Source organism: Gopherus flavomarginatus, chromosome 3 (genome assembly GCF_025201925.1).
Source record: "Gopherus flavomarginatus isolate rGopFla2 chromosome 3, rGopFla2.mat.asm, whole genome shotgun sequence".
Classification (NCBI taxonomy): domain Eukaryota; kingdom Metazoa; phylum Chordata; order Testudines; family Testudinidae; genus Gopherus; species Gopherus flavomarginatus.
Window position 1 is genome coordinate 52,566,376 of NC_066619.1, and position 18,584 is coordinate 52,584,959.

Sequence of the window (18,584 nt, forward strand, 5' to 3'; positions counted from 1 at the left end):
ACAGTAGCCTACTATAATGCATGTGCTTGAGGGAAGAGTTATGGTTACCATGGGAATTTTAACTATGATTTTACTGACTTTTGTGTAATCAAAATTTCAACTTTAAAATTGCATTACAATAGTTTATCACTTTCATGTACTGCTTATATTATCTGTAACTTAATGATAGGCAATGTTGCCCAAACTGATAATTCATGAATGTGGCATAATGTAAATGAATTGCAAGGGCTGTAATTCACTGAGATTATGCTATAGCTCTAAACTGAAAACAATGTAATGTGCAGACAAAAATAGCTTCTGAAATTAAAACAGCAGGTTGGTAGTAGTTTTTATAGTATTCACCACATCCAGCTTTTACCTGCCAGTATTTAAACAATTTAGAAATATATACATATAAAAAAGTAAAAGTCAAATGCTAGAATGTCTTTGAGTAACATATTATTGTAAGGTACAGTAATCAGGAATTTATTTCATACTGAATTACAGTATACTTATAACAAATGTTTAAAGCAATGATAACTTTTCACTTACAGTATATAGACCCTTCCATGTACAGATGAGAAAGCAGTTAATAAACTTTAATTAAGCTACCCATCTCTTCTATGCAGTACATATCAATATACCCTTTTATACCTGGGCAAAAAGGGGAAAAGAAAGGTTAAGTGAATTAGAAGTTACAGAGGTTAGTAGTCGATGGAACTATCAGAAATGGAACTCAGGAGTCCCCTGTATTAACCACTATACCATATTCCCTAAGACAGTGGTTTTCAACCTGTGGTCTGCAAACCTTGTAGGTCCACAGACTAAGATTTTCAAAGAGATCCACACCTCCATTCGAAATTTTGTATGGGTCCACAAATGAAAAAAGATTGAAAACCACGACCCATAAATGTGTGTCCTTGATACAAGGCTCTTACCTGATTGGGTATTCTTAAAGGTGGCCTTGGACCTCCAGGGTATCGAGGGGACATAAAAGGCTATGAAAAAAGGAACATAACCAAAGAATTCAATTTAGTTCAGAAATGTTTTATGTAGTAACTACATGTATAGTTCCTGTGATCCTCAAATCTCAGGAGCTCATCTTACATACTTTGACAAAAGTATTTAGTACATTAGTCTGCAGCACTTAGCAAAACTATATATATTTTAAAATTCTTTTCTGAAGATTAGTACCAAGCTGCATTTCTTAAAAATTTTAATACAGCTATTGTTTAAGCAGAACATGAACAACTCCATGCACACCATATGTAAAATGATAAACTATTACGATTACATAATCAAAAATGGAAGTTTTTGACTGGATAAAAGGGAAGTTAAAAAGCCTGGAATATAAAATAAAATACCCTTGGAAGAGTTGAGAAGTACATAATAACAGAATAATAAAAAATGTCAAGTACTTTATCTTTTTACATTTTCATTTTAAAGAATATAAGGTTTATAATAGTGACAGAGGATCTGGATTTCAGGTTTGGTTCACATATGTATCTAGAGGTCTGGAGACTTATCTGAACTACATTATCTAAATTACTGAGCTCTGCGCACATACCTCATGTAATGCAACTCCTTCTCCCCACATGCCAGTCTACCTATCCCATCCAACAGACCTTGGTTCATCATCACTTGGTGTTAGCTGAGTGTCCAATGGACCTCAGCTGCCATTGTAGTACATAGGAGAGAGGTAGTCTTTAAGATAGATGAGGAGTAAACCAGTTAGGAATTAATATATGAAAGTCAACTCCTTAAATTGCATCCAGAAGTAAACAGGAAGCCAGTGCAAACATCAGAAAACAGATCTAACATTCCTGTGAGGGGACTTAACCCCCATCACCTGGGCAAGGGAAAGAACCCTAATTAGTCAAGCTCTGCATTTGGGGAGTGATTAATTAACTGCCTTCTGGCCAGAGGTGGTGGAGTTATGACTTATAAGTAGACTAATGGAGCTCAGTTGGGGAGAGACTGCGGAGGAGACAGATCTCTCTGGAAGAGAGAAGCCCTGAGATAGGGTTTAGCAGCCAGGAAACAACAAAGGAAGAATATTATGGGAGCAGATTAGGTTCCTGCAGGGGAAGCCTGAGGTAGGGCCAACAAAGGAACTAAAGTAGATTCTGAAATGGGGGAAGAGGTATAAGTTTTAAGATTCATTTGGATTTGCTCATGTTCCAGTGGAAGTGGTTAGACTTTCATGCGAGTTGGTTGGAGGGCCAAGCCACAGAACACCTGGAGGAACTCAGGAGAAGACAAAGGCTGGGAAAGGCCATCACAGAGATGAGGAAGAGTCCAGTAGGGGGTGCCAGAGACAATGATCCTGTCCAACGCTGTGACCAGAGATGGGGGGAGGGTGCTACTACAATTCCTCATGATTACATTTTCAAGCACGACAGCCCATGAAATCTTCATCAGCTGTGACTTTCAAGCTGTCTTCAAATACAACCATAGGAAAAGCACATTGAATTATTCCCATCTAGAAGTCAGAAAGCAGAGATCGTGGTAGCAAAGTCTAGATCTGAAAGGAAAGGGAGCAAATGTCTAACTAGAAAGATGATAAAAAGAATGATTTTGGCAACTAACAACACTTGTAAATCTGTAATTCCGGAAGCAGCTGAAAAGCTTAAAGCATACTTCAAATTGTGAATATTTGGACACAGAGAAGACTATCCCTGCAATTATCAGGGAAAAACCTTTCCTTCCACAAGCCTTTCCCTCAGGGTCTCTCAGACCAACAGAGTGGAAATTCTGGAGAATAAAAGCTGAGCTGGAAGTGTTGGATTTACTGAGCTCACTGAAACGGCTGGAGCAAATGACTGTACAGTGGTTTTAATGTTATGTAGCTGGACAAATTAGAAGATCCCATTATAATGACTGCAGGTTTTAAAAAAAGTCTGTATTGAAAAACCCTAAACAGGGTGCAGGAAAAAACATTATTTTTCTGTTACAGACATTCATGACAAAGAAAGAATTCCAACAGCTGGTAGGGGAGCAAAAAATACATTCTATTTAAAAAAAAATAAATCAGTCTTCAAAATTTCATTCTTCTCATTCTAAAGCCCAGGAAAAACCCATCAGAAAAGGAGAGAATGTGTTCCCTATTGGAAAGCCTTTGAAAAAGCATATGTTGAAACATCAGCACTTTTCCTGGTTACATTCTGGTTCAGACAGTTAGGAAAAGTGATAATGATTCAGCATGACTTCTGGACAAGTTACAAAAGTCGGATTCCACAAACAATATCCAACAGGATGCAGATGACATAGAGACTCTGGCATCTTTAACTGCCTATTGTGACTACTAGCTATTTTTGTTCTGTTTGCTGTTAAGCTTTAGCCTGCCTGATTTTGAAATATAAAATGTTCAAGATTTCTTGTACCTAGCAACCAGGGTTTGGGTTAATTCCTATAGATAATAATCCAGCAAGTGGCCTGGCTCTCAAGAAACCTCTTTTATTTAAATCAACATCCTTTCTGAATACTGGGATTAGAGTTTGTTTACTCCCAAGTGAGGTTAAACTAATATTTGGAGACCATTGTTACTTCTTTTTATTCGTTTTCATATTTAATGACAAAAATGTGCAAATAAATTGCAAAATTTGCAATATTTAGGCAAATATATATAAATATAAGTAGCCTGATATTCAGAAATGATGGGTATCCACAATCTTACTGAAACCAGTGGGAACTGCAAGATCAGTATCTTTGAAAATCAGGCCACTCTTGTTTAGGGCTTACATTTGGATTAAGTGGCCTAACATTAGGTATCCAGGTTTGAAAATTATGGTCAGAAAACCCATTAGAAAACTACCATGAGTCCACTTGGTTTTTAAAAGGCACCTTTGCATGTAATTTCTGGATTCCTTTTCTCTGCTCCGTAACATTGGATGAAGCCTCTGAAAGAAGGCGTTAAACACAGGACTTCTTTTATTTCTATCTATTTTAATAAGTTGTTCAAATTTCAATTCCTGGAAATGTGACATTTGTTTAAGCAGACAGATTTTAAAGTAAATTTAATCTTTATGTGAGTTTCTAGGCATGTGATAGCCCAGTTGTGGGCAACCTGTGGCCCATCAGGGTAATCCGCTGGTGGGCTGCCAGTTTGTTTACATTTTCATGGCCGCCTGCAGCTGGGCGAATCATGGCCACTGGGAGCTGCAGGTGGCCGTGCAAATGTAAACAAGCTGTCTGGCGGTTCACCAGTGGATTACCCTGATGGGCCGCACACAGCCCGCGTGCTGCAGGTTGCCCACCACTGTGATCAGGGACGGCTCCAGCGTTTTTGCTGCCCCAAGAGGTGAGGGAAAAAAAAAAAAGCTGCGATCGGCATCAGCTTTATTGCCGCCACCTCATTCTTCAGTGGCAATTCAGTGGCAAGTCCTTCCCTCCAAGAGGGACTGAGGGACCCACCACCGAAGAGCTGGACGTGCTGCCCCCTTTCCGTTGGCAGCCCCAAGCACCTGCTTGCTGCGCAGGTGCCTGGAGCCGGCCCTGACTGCAATAGCCTATGTGCAGGCTGCGCTGTGCGGTTCAATTTAATGTAAAAAATAACCTGAAAAAAGTTAAAGAAAAGAAAACTTATCTCAAAAAGAAAAGCTAAATACATAGGGAGAGATTCACCCTAGGTTCTAAGTTCACTTATGGCAGCATACAGCTAGTGGTAGTAAGTACAAGGCCATTTCAGCAAAACGAAACGAATTCTTTGTATTGGTCTTCATTGCAGAGGACATGGGGGAGATACCCAAATCACAGCTATTCTTTTTATGAACAAATCTGTATTGTTGCACACCGATGGGTCAACAGTAGAAAAATTGAAAAATTAAACAGTAATGAGTCACCAGGACCAGATGGTATTCACCCAAGAGTTCGATTGAACTCAAATATGAAATTACAGGACTACTAACTGTAGTATGTAACCTATCATTGAAACAAGGCTCTGTACTAGATGACTGGAAGGTAGCTAATGTAACACCAATTTTTAAAAAGGATGTGAGAGGCGATCCTGGCAATGATAAGCCAGTAAGCCTTTTCGGTACCAGGCAAATTGACTGAAACTGTACTAAAGAACAGAATTATCAGACACATAGATGAACAGAATTTGTTGGGGAAGAGTCAACATGACTTTTGTAAAGGGAAATCATGTCTCACCAATCCATAAAAATTCTTTTAAGGATGTCAATTCAGACAATATAGTTGTATCTGTATATTCAGAAAGCCTCTGACAGGATTCCTCACCAAAGGCTCTTAAGCAAACTGAGGGTATGGCTACACTATGAAATTAGGTCAATTTTATAGAAGTCTATTTTTAGAAATCAATTTTATACAGTCGATTGCGTATGCCCCTACTAAGCGCATTAAGTCGCCGGAGTGTGTCCTCACTACCGTGGCTAGCATCAACTTATGGAGAGGTGCACTTTGGGTAGCTAGCCCACAGTTCCCACAGTCTCTACCGCCCACTGGAATTCTGGGTTAAGCTCCCAATGCCTGATGGGCCAAAAACATTGTCACGGGTGGTTTGGGGTCCATGTAATCAATCATCTCGCCCTTCGTGAAAGCAATGGCAGACAATTGTTCAGCACCTTTCTTCCTGGGTTACCCGTGCAGACATCATACTACAGCAAGCACGGAGCCTGCTCAGCTCACTGTCACTGCTGCTGTTGTGGGCAAGTCTACTGTGGGGGCTGCTGTGATCCAAGTAGCCAATGCAATCATTGACATTCTGTTATCAAGGATAGTGACTCTGGGAAATGTGTGGGCCTTTTTAGATTTTAGGTGCATCATATTCCTGTCCTTTGTCGCTGGTGAAGAAGTCTTGCAGCCATACATTCCAGTCCGGTTGGTGCTGTAACACCCCATAGCACTTCTGTGGTTGACACGTTACAGCTCCAGGGATCTTGCTCTTTTGCCTTGGCCGAGGTACCTTGTCCTACCAGCACCTCCAAGCATTCGACACAGAAGCACCTGCATCAGCTGGCATTGCTACACAGCAGCAGCTCCTTGCCTTCACAGCAGACGGTGCAGTAGGACTGGTACCCATCCTTGTCAGACATGTAGCTTGGCCGGGGGTTCTGGGAACGTCTTCCCTGCCCGGCTCCAAGCAACCTCCAGGGCATGATGTATGGCTCCACCACTTCCCCTGCAACTCTGCTCTCCTGCTCCCCAGTAACGAGCTCGGGGGATCCGTTCTGGTCCTCCTGGGTGCTGCTGACAGATGTGGTACTGCTGCTCTAGGAGGACTCCTTGGAATCTTCCTCAGTGAGGTCAATTGGGGCGCCTGGACAGACATGGCCATCCTCCTCTTAGAGCATCAAATGGGAGACAGAGACTCCAGGTCATTCTCTTCTTTAAGTTTAATCTCATGGAGATTCAGTTCTGCCTGGAATACCATGCGAGCTGGAGGCTTCTGCTTCAGGCTGCTAGCACCTACCCTAGCCTACCCCTTGCTACCATGGCTCATGAAGCCTGGATGGTAGTAAGGAGCAGTTCAACTATAGGCTGAGCAAGTGCAGAATAGTGGTAGAATGTGCCTTTGGACATTTAAAAGCACGCTAGCGCTGTTGGTCAGACCTCAGCACAAGCAACATTCCCATTATTATTGCTGCTGGCTGTGTGCTCCATAATATCTGTGAGAGTAAGGGGAGATGTTAATGGCAGTGTGGGAGGTTGAGGCAAATCTCCTGGCATCCGATTTCGAGCAGCCAGGCACCAGGGAGATTAGAAGAGCACAGCAAGGCACGCTGTGCATCAGAGAGGCTTTGAAAACTAGTTCCATGACTGGCCAGGTTTTGGTGCGACAGTTGTGTGAGTTTCTCCATGATGCAAACCCGCCCACTTGGTTGATTTTAATTGCCTGTCAGCCAGCCATCCTCCCCCCTTCGAAATAAAGTAACTATTGTTGTGAAACCATGTATTCTTTCTTTCTTAATTAAAAAAAAAAATGAGATAACGGACAAGGTAGCCTGGGTGGGGTGGGGAAGGACAAGGCCACATTGCTTATTGTAGCCACACTAGAAATCAAACTGTTTGAATGACAGCCTTCTGTTGCTTGGATCATCCTCTGGAGTGGAGTGGCTGGGTGCCTGGAACCTCTTACCCGCCACCCCCCTGCATTCTTGGGCATCTTGGTGAGGAGGTTATGGAACACGGGGAGGAAGGTAGGGGGTTATACAGTGGATAAGGCGGGGATCTGTGCTCTTGTTGGCTTTCCTGCAGCCCCAACAGACTCTTCGTCATGTCCGTTTGCTCCCCCAACAGATGCTTCATCATGTCCGTTTGCTCCCCCATTACCCTCAGCATTGCGTCCTGCCTCCGCTCTTCGAGCTCACTTAATTCTTTCCTGGCCTCTGCCACTGAATGTCTCCATGCATTAAGCTGTGCCCTATCAGTGCGGGAGGACTGCATGAGCTCGAAAACATGTCATTGCGAGTGCGTTTTTTTTGCCTTCTAATCTGCAATAACCTCAGGGATGGAGATGATAGAGGGGGCGTAGAAACATTCTACGGTCTACAATGCTGGAGGGACTGCATGGTCACCTGTACTGCTGAGTTCGCCACGCTGACCAAACAGGAAATGAAATAAAAAAGTTCCCGGGGCTTTTCCTGTGTACCTTGCTAGTGCATCAGAGTTCAAAGTGCTGTCCAGAGCAGTCACAATAGAGCACTCTGGGATAGCTCCTGGAGGCCAATACTGTCGATGTGCATCCGCACTATCCCAAATTCGACATAGCAAGGTCGATTTTAGTGCTACTCCCCTTGTCGGGAAGGATTACAGAAGTCGATTTTAAGAACCCTTTAGGTCGACGGAACAGAGTTGGTTCTGTGGACGCAGTCATTTTAAAATCAACCTAACATGACTATGAATGCAGTAGTCATAGGATAATAGAGAAGGCTCCTCTAATGGATCAGTAAGTAGTTAAAACATAAGAAACAAATGGTAGGAAAAAATGGTCAGTTTTCACAATGGAGACAGATAAGCAGTGGAGTCGCCCAACTGTTCAACATATTCATTAATTATCTGGAAAGGAGAGTGAACATTGAAATGGCAAAGTTTGCAGATGATTCAAAATTATTCAAGATAGTTAAATCCAAAGATGTCTTCAAAGAGTTACATGGGAGTCTCATAAAACTGACTGGTTGGTCAACAAAATGGCAGATGAAATTCAACACTGAAGTGCAAAGCAATGCAGATTGGAAAAAATATCCCAACTACACATATATAATGATGGGTTCTAAATTAGCTGTTACTACTCAAGAAAGAGATTATCAAAACTTCAATTTAGTGTGCAGGAGTGGTCAAAGGGCAAACAATGTTAGGAAAGGGATAGAAAATAAGACACAAAATATCATAATGCCACTATATATATCCATAGTGCACCCACACCTTGAATACTGTGTCCTGTTATGGTCAACTCATCTCAAAAAGGATATAGTTGAACTGTAGAAGGTTCAGGGAAGGGCAGAAAAGATGATCAAGGGTATGGAATGGCTTCCATATGAGGAGAGACTAAAAAGATTAGGGCTGTTCAGCTTACAAAAGGAATGATTAAAAGGGGGATATGATAGAGGTCTCTAAAATCATGAATGGTGTGGAAAAAGTGAATAAAGTGCTATTTTCCCTTTCCCACAGGGATCATCTGATGAAATTAATAGGCAGCAGTTTAATACAAACAAGAGGAAATACTTTTTCACACAACATACAATTAACCCGTGGAACTCATTGCCATGGGATGCTGTGATGGCCAAAAGGATAACTGGATTAAAAAAAGAACTAGATAACTTCATGGAGGATAGTTCCATCAACGGCTATTAGCCACGATGGACAGGGATGTAACCTCATGCCAAGGGCGACTGTAAACGTCAGACTGCAAGAAGCTTGGAGGGAAAGACGTGTGTTGATCTCTCCAAGATTGTATAGTTTTCTGTACACTTCTACTGAAGCTCTGGTACTGGTTACTGTCAGAGACAGGATAATGGATTAGATGGACCATTGGTCTGATCGAGTATAGCAGCTCTTATGTTCTTATGTGGCAATTACCCTGAGGTGAGGAGGCAAAAAGTGGTGAATGACATCTGAGCAGTAGAGCCCTGTCTACCGAGGGTTAAAAGGTACTTCTTCAAATCCAATTAGCTTAACGTAATTGAAAATTCCCCTAAACACCCTTGTAGATATAATGTAATACCTCTTCAGTCATGTTAGCTGTTGTGTTTTAGCCTAGGTTAGTGGTTCTCAAAGCCAGTCCACTGCTTGTTCAGGGAAAGCCCCTGGCGGGCTGGGACGGTTTGTTTACTTGCCATGTCTGCAGGTTTGGCTGATCGTGGCTCCCACTGGCTGTAGTTCACCGCTCCAGGCCAATGAGGGCTGCAGGAAGCAGCACAGGCCGAGGGACATGCCGGCTGCCCTTCCCACAGCCCCATTGGCCTGGAGCAGCGAACCACGGCCAGTGGGAGCCGCGATCGGCCAAACCTGTGGACATGGCAGGTAAACAAAGCAGCCCGGCCCACCAGGGGCTTTCCCTGAACAAGAGGCGGACCAGCTTTGAGAACCACTGTCCTAGGTGACAGTGTTGGGGTCTGTTCACACCAAGATAAAAAGATGCATTTTCACAACATATTGCTAACTGTTTTAACTAATGAACTACTTAACTATACTACAGACAAGGCTAATTGAATTTTACCATGTTTTAGCTGGTTAAGGTGAACCTCCTAGGGTGCTCCCTCTACTATAAGGTCTTAAACTGTCTCTCCATGGATGTTAAGGGGGGTAGGGAGGGCTGTTAATCATTTTAAGCTACACTGACTGAAAAAAAGTACCTTTTTCACCCTATGTAGACAGAGCCTAAGGGATGCTGCCCAGGAAGTGGGTGTGCCTAGAATAGATGGAAAGAGTGCTGATTCAGCATCTCTCCTCAAAGATTCCATGTACCAGAGCTCATTTGGACCACCAACAGGAGATGAAGCAGTAATCCCTATTCTTACTGGTAGAATCTGTGGCTAAGGAGCTCTGCCTACACGATCACAAAAGACAAATGTGGCTCACAGAGTAATTATGCATGTGGGCAGAGTGTGTTTGGTGGGTGGCCAGAATAATGCACTAATGCATTATCACTGATAATTGCAGGGAGGGAGCGAGAGAGTTGAACTATAGCAACTCTCATCAATTTCAGCTATATGGGCAGGAGAAGCTCTGCAAATTTCCCCAAATTATTCCTAAATTGTAGACCATTTTTACCTGAAAAAAAATCAAATTAAAATAGCTTTTTAATACAATGAACATTAAAATAACATACTGTTTTACTTCTTATATTTTCAATTTTTACATTTTTTTAAATAGTAATATACTTTAAAATAATCCTTTTATATTGTATGCCTAAACATTTTGAGAGGCTGAAGGCACTCCTTACAGGGGGCCTGTCTACATTGGGAAATGACCTAGCGTTCTAACATGATGTGAAACAGAATTTAGCATTCAGGGTAGAAAAGGATTGTCATGTTTACACTGTGTTGGTTGCATGTAGTTAACTTAGAATCTTTAATTGCTTTGTAGGAGTCAACTATCTTTGCCATCTTCACAAACAAAACTTGAGTACTGCATATTACCTGAAGCCCTAAAATGGAATTACAGCCTTAATTTACATAGGCATTGTGATACATGATTCTGTACTAATTAGCTTCTACTGCAAGGGCAGGTATACTAAGAATGTCCAAATTACTAGCATCTAGCGTAAGTCAAGTGTGGATTCTCATAAGGACAGAATCTCAGAATCTCACCATTCATACATTGCAGGTCCTGAAATTGATACATCATGATACATGATCTAGGTAAAAAAATTATCCTAGGTTCTTCTCTCCTCCTACATTTTCAATTCATCTGTCATGTCCCATGTTCTCTCTCTTCTGTTTTCCTTCTCAGTCCTTTCCTTCATATGCACATTTTTGTCTTTTATTCATATCTCATCCCTTGTTAAAAAGTTTGAAATTGTTAGCTGTTACATTCCAAAAGTATGAAATTTTATTTTATTATATAATTTTCTAATATCACTTTCTTCTTATCCTATCAGTACTGAAAAGTGATAAGAAAGGAATTTTTTTTAATATACCTCTTTCAGGCTCCTTGTATTATAATATGATTTCTAAGTGCTTTCAACAGTTACTGGTATGAGATAAGTGGTTTCATTTACAAAATTCCATAGGAATGAAATGAGACATAAAATGTGTGTCAAATGAATTGACTAGAGTTAGTTTACAATTCACATATTTTAATTTGTTTGGTTTCCTCTCTGTTCTCCATGAACAATCACTGTCATTGCAGTGTATAAGACACTCTTGATTAACACATTTTAGTGATAACCAAGACTAAATACTCCAAATGCCACATGTGTGCTGGCATATTCTGCTGATGAGCACAAATATGTGGCTTATTTTATAGAACTCAGATAGTCCATGATCAATACTTAACAAAAAGTACTTTACCATTCAATCATATTTGAACAATTAAACTCTACACGTGTCTATGCTTTATTTTTGGCACAAGTACATGAGAACTGTACTTTGGGAAAGGCAAATCAAGTAAATCACACACTAACTAGCTTTTACATAAAATGGCTTGTACCAGACTCTCTGCATAGGTAAGAGAACTTCTCTTGATGGCCTTCTCTGGTAACTACATCTCTGTTTCATAAACAGGAATATCTCTTTGTGCTTCAAATGAGGTCCCCCTCAAAAATTATTTGAGTTTGTTTATATTTGTTTATAGCTGTTTGACAAGGCCTCCCACCCCAGAAGTTTAAATATGGCAACAGTCAGACATTGATCAAGTTAAGAATGTAGAGTGCAACATTTAAAATAATTAAAAATAAAAATCTAATGACTATAGCTCCCATCTCCAGACTTCAGTGTTTCTACATTGAAGATTCAAAGACTAATCATCAGAACAAATAATAGTTTTTCAATTAAGGTCAATGTTCTATCCTCATCAAAGAATTACTGGACCTATTCCACAGTAAGAACGAATAACTGCAGTGCTCAGAATACACATCTCGTAATCTGCATACGAAACCCGGTTACACTTACGTACAATACTTCTCTAGGATCTTACAAACAGGATCTATTGCTGCTACCGGGTTATTTCACCAGGAATTTGAGAAGTAAGTAACACTAATTTCAATAACAGATGATTTGTTGGAATGGTATTGTTGTTGAATATGTCTCCCTTTGCAGCAAATATAATGATTATTTCTCACTCAAGAAGATCCAGCAACTGGGAGAGGAAGAGGCCGAACTATACACATGATAATTAATGGAGATTTCTTAAGCGGTACAATTTTAAAAGTACTATGAAGTATATATATTTTAAATCAGTTGAAGAGTTGTCACTTTAATTTTGAGTGAAAACATTACACAAAATATAACTAATTATTCCAAATATGATTTGAGCTGGAGCTAATAAGGTTAGGAAGGATCACATGAACTTATTTTTACCCATGCCTCTAAAATTCAGATGTTTTGAACATAAACATTGAGAATAAGAACACATTCCTGAAAAATTAGCAATGCCTCACCCAACACATGAACAATTCATTTCTAGGAGCAATGCCGGCAAGTGACAACTAAGAGCCTCAGTGATCTCTCAGTTAAGAATCTCTATTGCTGCTACAGCTATTAAATATATTATTATTATTATGAAGCTAAAAGCATTATCTTCATCAATGAATTTTGGTATATGAAACTGATCTCTTAAGTCCAATGGAAAGTACAACTGTCAATTTATGCCAAGGACAGATTCACCTCTGAAGAAAATAGCATTATATATAAACTATAAAACATCAGCAAGAAACAATCCACAACCAACTAAACAAAAAACAAACCAAGCACCCCTAAGCAGCCTTTAGAAGACACTGTAATGCCACTTTTGACATACAGTCAGTATCAGGCTTGTTCACCCCAAAGGGTACATATATTTTCCTCTACATACGAGTCAAAAGCTTGGATATTTATAAGGCGTTTGTCATTTAAGTCCCTTACCTTCCCCTAATACTGTCCCAAAACTAGCAGTGGGTTTGTGGCTGCTTGAGATTGTATTTGCGGTGGGGAGACCATGGGCACAAAGCTTATTTAGTTACTCAAGCTAAGCAGTTTTAATTTGTTTTAATAGTTGTGCGCAATAAAACAATTACTATAACTGCAGGATGGCATTATCAAAGCCAGCAGACATCTTTATCTTTTTAAAAATTGACTTTATTTCTGGTATTTAGAGAGAGAGAGAGAGAGAGAGAGAAACACATACACAAACATACACCCACACCAGGGGTAGGCAACTTATGGCACGCATGCCAAAGGCGGCAAGCAAGCTGATTTTCAGTGGCACTCACACTGCCCGGGTCCTGGTCACCGGTCCGGGGGCTCTGCATTTTAAATTTAATTTTAAATTAAGCTTCTTAAATATTTAAAAAACCTTATTTACTTTACATACAACAATAGTTTAGTTATATATTATAGACTTATAGAAAGAGACTTTCTAAAAACGTTAAACTGTATTACTGGCATGTGAAACCTTAAATTAGAGTGAATAAATGAAGACTCAGCACACAACTTCTGAAAGGTTGCTGACCTGACCTACACTATTTTCAGACCTTTTGAGGTGCTAATATCCTCTGCTTACAGACTGAAGATGGGTTTCATTTATATTTTCATACTTAAAATATTTTAAAAATAAAATATGAGGTTACAAGAGCAACGACACAAAGACCCTGTTTCTGCGAAAAATTAAGCATGTGCGTAACCTTACACATGTGAGTAATCATAATGGGCTTAAGTCTTTGTAGAATTGGGGCAATTACATCTACAAATAACTACAAACATTCCAAAGTTGCTCTAAAAGGACAGATGAGGATTCTTCCTATCCTATTGTTACGCCAATCCCTCCTGACTCATTCCTAGTGTAAAGGGCGTGTCAGAATCAGCTATGTGTGCGAGAGGATATTCTAGAGGTGGAAGGGGGCAGACCTGGAGCATGATCTGCTCAGCTGATCCCTAGTTGGCAGAATGGCCCCTATGAGACAGTTCTAGCTGGTATAGGTTAGAGTGACCAACTGCTGTGGCTGTTCCAACTTCCAGGTAGGTTGGTTTGGCCCCCTGCTATCCTCAGAATCAGGGGGATGTAAAGGTGCTCACTGTAGTTACCTGAGAGTCTTTATTTACCTCTCTCTTCACAAAACAATATACATTTTATATCTTTCTGCGGAAGCTTGTAAGCTATTTGCTTATTAAATATATATTGTCTGGCTTTTCGTTTTGAAACGCAAAGAAGATGTGAGTTATCATTAGCTTTGAATTTCCTAGCTTGTTTTAGTTAGTTTAATTACCTGAGTGCTACTTAAACTTAGCTCTTTGTAATACCATGGAGGAAAAAAATATGAAACTTCTTTTCACTCATTCTTCTTCCTGTAATAATGCTCTATCAGAGCATTAGGTCAGCTCTGCTACAGCACAACAGAGCTAAAAATAGTGCATCCATATAATACAGCTAATACAGAGAATGGGCAGCTGCCACTAGATGGCATGACATCCTTATATTATTTTGCTTTCTTTTTTGCTTCTTTTTCTATAATATAAAAGCAGTATGTAAAATTTGTCAACACATTTTGACACTTCAGAGATGACCAAGGTCAGCCAATCATCCAGATATTGACAAACATGGATCTTTTTCCTTCTCAGGTGTGAGGCTAATACTGTGAAGCTCTTTGTGAAGACAACAGGAGTTGTTGTTTTGTTTTATTTCTGCTTGTAACTTTTGATCTATGGGCTAAGTGCTTTTTTAAAATTAACATAATTTCTGCCAACTCCTGGACATTTTGTAATGATACCTGCAAACAGATATCTGCAAAATCTCTTTCATCACTACACTCAGGGCTGGTGCAACCACTTAGGCAAACTAGGCGGCCGCCTAGGGCGCCTAGTGGTTGGGGGCACCTAAAAGCCCGCTCAGGCGAGGAGGTGGAGTGGAGGTGAGCTGGGGCGGGGGGCGGCAAGGAGGGTCACCTGCAGTAACGGGGGGTAGAGGGCGCACAGGGGAACTGCTCCCTGTCCCAGATCTCCTCCACTCTGACTCCTCTGCTGAGCACACAGCCCCCGCTCTAATTCTCCTCCAATCAGCATCGCAAGCCTGGGAAAGGAGGAGAATTAGAGTGATGCCGGTGTGCTCAGCAGAGGAGGCGGAGCCAGGTGGGGTTAGCTCCTGTGGGGGGGGTCTCCCGGGGCGGGGTTAGCTTCCGTGGGGAAGGGAGTCTCCCTAGGTGGGGTTAGCTGCTGCGGGGGGGGGGGGGGAACTCTCCAGGCGGGGTTAGCTGCCATGGAGGGGGGTAGCTGCTGCAGGGCAGGGGCGGCGGGCTCCCCAGGTGGAGGGCTGGGTTAGCTGCCGTGGGGGGGGGCTCCTCTAGTGGGGCAGGGGTAGCTGCCGTGGGGGGGCGGGGTTAGCTGGGTAGGGGGGTGGCGCAAGGTGGAAGTTTCACCTAGGGCACAAAACTTCCTTGCACCGGCCCTGACTACACTGAACAATTTGGCTGAGATTCTGGGTTAGCAGGTGAAACACAAGGCTTATGACCAGGTTCAAGACTTCTGTAACTCTTGTGGTTGTGAATCCTGCAGTTAGAACGCCACCTCCCTCTATGATTGTGTGAAGAGGAACTCCATGTAGATGACCTGCTATCACTCGGAGAGACAAGATGGGTGAGGTAATATCTTTTATTGGACCAACTTCAGTTGGTGAGAGAGTGAAGCTTCTTACACAGAGCTCTTCTTCAGATCTGGGAAACTAACTCTAAGTGTCACTGCTAATGACAAGGTTTGAACAGATAGTTTAGTATAGCTATTTCAAGGGACCGTTCAATGTGAAGTGTAAGCTTGAAAGCTTGTCTCTCGAAAACGGAAGTTGGTCCAATAAAACATATTACCTCAACCACCTTCTCTCGCGAATTCCTGGGACCCACATGGCTACCACAACACTGCACACTGCTACCACTCATGTGTAAGCAGAGTCAGGATGAGCGCTCCCCTGACATCTGGTGGTGAATTGTAGGGAATGTGGAAAGAATTCCAAGAATTTCAAAGAATGGGGAAAGATTTGCATTGGCATCCACCCTCCACTTAGCATAAGCCCACAGCAGACTGGGATGGTTATTTTAACAGCTCTGGGATCCCCAATTTCTTTGTTATTGGGGCAGGAAAAAAAAGTTTGTCACCCTGATTGTGTGAATGGGGAGCTGTGGGACTGCTTTGTGACAGAGATGACTCAACCTCGGTTGGGTGGTACTTGCTAAACATGGGACATGGGTTCCAAAACCCCATGAAGAGAGAGAGGTTGGGAACTGGTGTGTGTACCTGATGGTATGGGCCCTTTGTGAGGGCCTGGAACACCAATTGCACATCCTCCTCTCTCCACTGTTGAAGAGCAGAGCTAATTTTGATTCCATTAGGAGTCCATCTAAAGACTGCTGAGCTGAATTCACACTGAGCCAATGGTGCACCAACACTAGGGCTCCCCTACTAAGAGCTGAAATCACTGAAGGGGCTGGGCTGAGCTGAGATCACTGAGTGCTGTGTTAACCTGTGGGGGAGCCTGAAGACCTATGGCAGAGTGGAGCGGTTTGCAGTGGGTTGGAGCAGCTGTGGTTGGAGCAGCCCATGGAGCAGTGAGCAGAGTGAAGTGGTTTGCACGGACAGCTGGAGGAGCGGCACGGCTGATGTGGTGGAGCAGGTCATGGTGAAGGCTGAAGCAGAACTTCATGGAGAGGTGGAGCAGTTGGCCCTGGCCCACGTAAGGTGTCCCTTAACACCCTGTGTGGACTCTTCCCCCCCCCCCGCCTTTCCACCCAGGCTAGGGGGGTAAAACTCGGCAGATAAACTCTTGAAATTCTGGGGTGGCACTGACCAGAGACTTTTGGGTTGTTGGACTTTGGGGTAATTGGACTTAAGACCCTAAAGGGGAAAGGACATTGCCAAATGTACTTGGAGGTGGGTTTTGTTTATGGTTTGTGTTATAATCCTGTTTGTGGTGTTTCTCCAATTGGATGCCGCATTGTTTCCTTCCTTTATTAAAAGGATTTTGCTACACTCAGACTCCGTGCTTGCGAGAGGGGAAGTATTGCCTCTGAGAGGCACCCAGGAGGGTGTGGTATGTAAGTGTCCCAGGTCACTGGGTGGGGGCTCGAGCCGGTTATGCATTGTGTTACTGAAACGGAACCCCTGGATACTGAACCCGGCCCTTGTTGCTGCCAACTCAGAGGGGCAGAAGGGTTACACATGCATACAGAACAAAAGCATTCAGTAAAGATTTCTGATTGCCTACGAGAAAAATATCCACCAACCCCCTATTTTGGGAGGAGAGTGAAGATATACCTTACAGACACACCTAGTACTCCCGTCTCATGGTCTTCAGTGGGAAAGGAGAATGAAGATCCCCCTAAATATTCTCCCGGTTTTCACCCCTGTCTTTCACACGAAAGAACCTCCCCATCCTCACACTCCAGGCCTGGACACCCAGTTTACTCATTTTTCAGCAGGAGACCACATATGTGAAGCAAAAATTCCTCTCAACACTTGGATAAGTGTAGAAAGTCTGTCTCTTCACTGTGGTCCAAATTAGGGAGTTACTCCAGCTCTATAGTTGCATTCACTCCTATGGGCTGCACGGCAATAGCAGGCACAGTAAGACGAAAAATAACTTGATCCTGGTAGAAAGGAAGCAGATAGATCATTTATATGAGCTCTCCATTCCTGGACCGAAATTGTTAGTTTGGCCTTGCATACCAGCTTGTTATTTATCACAGGTAAGCATACTGCACTGCTAGTGTCCAAAGCACCAAAGGTATAATTTCACCTGATCAAACCTTAAGGGAAGGCAGAGTACGCATTGATTCCTTTGCTTGTTGTTATGCACTAGGGGCAAGAATTTCAAAGGTATTTAAATGTATAAACATGCAGATTGGTACTTGGTGAGATTTTCAAATGCACTTAGGTGCCTAACTCCCATTGAAATCTGACCCTCTGGCTCCACTTTGCATATAGCTAGACATGAACAACAACTCAATTCTTACACCAAAATATCAATATAATTCTAACATTTCCTCATAAGAGGTTATTATAACATATTAATTTTCTAGCTTTAACCATAAAATAGCACAAATTCTTATCTTTGAAATTGTGAAGGATTGATACTGTATTTAATGGATTTCTTATTATTAGTCAAAGAGGTCACTTGTTTTCCTCATATATTTTTCTTAAAAATAACTCTTAAATATTGTACACATGATGCATAATATAATTTAGAATAGGCCTTTTTTACACAGCTTCAAATAATGCACTGAAGCTTTTCTACATCCTAAAATGTCTGTAATCATAATTTTTCTGAATACCTGAAAAAAACCTGGTGGTACAGGACCTACTGGCATGCCATCTCCTGGGGGAATGTTTCCTAGCACTGGACTGGGAGCTGCTGCAGCACTCTGAAAAGAACAAAGGAAAAATAAACCTTTGTCATTGCATGCTAGGCATAAAACCAAAAACTACTGTGACCAAAATGCAGTACGGCAGAAAGTAAACTCTCTGGAT

The 18,584-nt window shown here is 41.9% G+C and overlaps 1 protein-coding gene across 8 annotated transcripts in view; it reads right to left on the minus strand.

Annotated features, from left to right (window-relative positions):
• The window catches only part of SSBP2 (single stranded DNA binding protein 2), a 548,369-nt gene that overhangs the window by 46,836 nt on the left and 482,949 nt on the right, over positions 1-18,584 (minus strand). For 6 of the 8 annotated variants that reach the window (XM_050944828.1, XM_050944824.1, XM_050944821.1 and 3 more), the window contains 2 exons: positions 18,389-18,478; positions 918-977 (listed from right to left, as the gene is read on the minus strand). In XM_050944828.1, coding sequence (XP_050800785.1) covers positions 918-977; positions 18,389-18,424 — 96 coding nt within the window. In that variant the 5' untranslated portion in view covers positions 18,425-18,478. The remainder of the gene's footprint in view (positions 1-917; positions 978-18,388; positions 18,479-18,584) is intronic. The other 2 variants (XM_050944825.1, XM_050944826.1) reach the window with 1 other exon arrangement.